The following is a 2,772-nucleotide window of genomic DNA, read 5'->3' as shown; positions in this document are numbered from 1 at the left end:
AGTTAGCCTTTGGATTTCATAGTCAGATATTGTAAATAAACAGTATAATAGGCTATAACTTATTATTATCTATGTGATAAGCACATTATTCATAAAGTTTATAGAATAAAATGATAAAGAATTACTATTAAAATAATTTACAAAGTAATAAAGTGATGAATACTATATATAGCTTTAAATTTCATATAAATAGTAAGCTATTATAATATCTGAGTTATTATTATTTACATTGCAACATAGAAAAAATGGAGAAATCGTATCTGCTGAGTATATATGCTACGGCCCACATAACCCTAGTAAGGTAGACCCAGAACACATACGGTTACATCACGTGATACTGTGACTGAGTGTGACGTTGCTGGCAGAGCGCGGCATCTGAGACCCGATATGTACATGACAGCCAGTATTTATATATATAAACTAGTATGTATAGGGAAACAGAGTTATCGTAAGCAGTATTAAGTATGGGGAACATGCAAAGAATAAATAGAAATAAAGATATACACATGAAGAGGAAGAAGGCTTGCCTTGCCTGATGAGAAGCTTGCCATATTAAGGCATGACCCCTGCAAAATTGAGCTCTTCGAGAATGTTGTCAGGAAGCACACAGTGGTCTTTATACTTTTTGGCAGCCCACATAGCCTGTTTTCCAGTGAGACCCTTGTGATAGGCATCTATAAACCTGCATGTCTGGGTAACAAAGCTGCAAAATAGTCAGCAGCAGATAAGTTGGTGAAATGTACCAGTAATTTGACTCACCGGCAAATACTCATCAGAGATACTGATGTGAGTGCTGCAATGACGTTGGCCTCTATATCAACCTCCAAAGACGACAGTGGAAATTCCCGATATTTTGTCTTTGCATAGTCCCAGCATTGCTCAATTAAATTGAGCTCACAATGGAACTTGGAGAGAAAGATCACTTTGAAGCCATTTTCGCGGCAGTGCACTTCAAGCAGGCTCTCAACATCATGAAAATCTGGCTGGTTATAAAGGATCTGACAGCAGCAGCAAGAGAGTGCCCGTGGAGCACACTTGAAGCTGGGACACTCCCTCCTCAGCTCTGTAGTGTCAATTCCATGCTCCTTCAAGATCTCAACCATGCCTTTGAAGACCCCAGCCCGCGGATGACTCTTGGGAAGTAGAGAGACTGTGGAGTTCCGTCCGCAAACCTCCTGTCAGCTATGTGCACGTGCTTTTTCAGTTGCTTCCCTCTTGGGCTGAGTTTCACTCTGCCTGTCGCTTCATTGATGTCAGAAACATTGATGCTCCAGATACGATTTCTCTTCTTTGTGGGACTCATTGACATGTGTGTTGCAAAGAGGGCATTGTTGGCATGTTTGCGGTGAGTGGTTGCATTATCAAAGACAAAGATATGTTGATCACAGGAGTTGTGCTTTTGTAGGATTTTCATTGCATGTGTGACCTGCTTGATGATGTTCTCGTGAGTGAAGTAGCCGTCTTTGTCTTTTCCTGCTCTGAAAAGAACCTGTGCAGATTTCTTGCCATCTGGAGAGCGAAGCCAGCCGTAATCACCAGAGATGAAATCAGAGACTATCAAGAAAGCCCCTTCACCCTTCTTGTGTGGCACTGGGTCTTTCATGTTGTGAACCCAGCAGACCAGCTTTCAGTCATGTGTGTAGAATGTGGACTCATCATGATATCATACAACCATGCGTTGGGTGTAACTGCTGACATCTTCTGGGAGTTCAATCTCTTTCCCATCAAAAGTTCATGCGCAGATGCTGAAGTTGTATTCCACCATTGCCGGTAGAAAAGTGTCGCGCTGTTGTAAAGAAAAGGTTAGGATAAGAAAATAAGAAAATAAAATGAGGTTTAGTATAAAGAAGATTCTAGGAGAATTCTATAAAGTTACTTCTTGATAAAAGGGAATAGAGTTTGGTCTGTTCTAAACTAAAAGCAAGAAGGGTATAGTTTGGACTATTTAGATTTGGTTTTCCCAATCTTTTCTTTCTAGGGTTTACTGGGTTAGCCTTTCAACCAAGCTATCCTGGTGTTCGTGGGAGACTAATTTGAAGACCACCTACTAATCTGCTTGAATACTCTAAAGCCTTACTTGCCTGTTAACAAGGGACTTTTAAGGAATCTTAGAAGATGGGCTGTAAAAAGATTTGGTTAGTAGCTTAAGAACTAGCTACTTGGGTTAATAGAATAGGGTTTTTAGATAAGTAAGATAAGAGAGTAACAAAGACAAGTTAACGTTTTAGTTAACTTAGTAAGCTTTGGCTAGTAAGGACAATTTAATGTTCTTAGAGAATTTATATAACTTGAATAGATTTAATCTCTTTACTGCTAGTCTAATTACTGTAAGCTTTACAGAAGACGTACCACAGTCTCAAATAATGATGCCACTAGCTCTCGCAGTCTAGGTTAGTCAAATAGTGAACTCGTGCACTATACCAAAGGCGTTTCCCTTCAGGTTATTTGAAAGTCAGAGGCTCTACTGTGCTTAAGGAATTTCCTAGGCTTTAAAGAAAGGAGTCTATTCTCTGAGAGCTAAAGAGCTTAGGGGATCAACTGCAGGTTTGCTGCTAGCTGAATCCTTGAGTGTGTGTGATGCTCGGTGGGTTTTTTTTCTTCGCTTTCAGAGAACCTCTCCTATTTATACCTTTCAGCCTGTTGTTTCTTAGCTAATAGCAAAACTGGCTCTTCTATTCTACTGTAATTACTAAGCTACTTCTACTTTTATTAATAAGCATTTGTCTATATTAGTCAGCCTTCTGTCTATTTTACTAATGTATTAGTAAGCTA

General features: G+C 39.5%; 1 protein-coding gene across 1 annotated transcript; it reads right to left on the bottom strand.

The window, feature by feature from the left end:
• Positions 1–1,087: 1,087 nt before the first annotated feature.
• PHACADRAFT_202905 (uncharacterized protein) lies at positions 1,088–1,603 on the bottom strand (the record flags this gene model as incomplete). The annotated part of the gene is made up of 1 exon (XM_007403020.1): positions 1,088–1,603. The coding sequence occupies one exon, from the start codon at positions 1,601–1,603 to the stop codon at positions 1,088–1,090; it is 516 nt and encodes a 171-aa protein (XP_007403082.1).
• Positions 1,604–2,772: the final 1,169 nt, after the last annotated feature.

The sequence above is a fragment of the Phanerochaete carnosa genome (assembly GCF_000300595.1).
Source record: "Phanerochaete carnosa HHB-10118-sp unplaced genomic scaffold PHACAscaffold_666, whole genome shotgun sequence".
Lineage (NCBI taxonomy): Eukaryota > Fungi > Basidiomycota > Agaricomycetes > Polyporales > Phanerochaetaceae > Phanerochaete > Phanerochaete carnosa.
The sequence above is the reverse complement of the archived record's forward strand: the minus strand, read 5'-3'. Positions and strand labels throughout refer to the sequence as shown.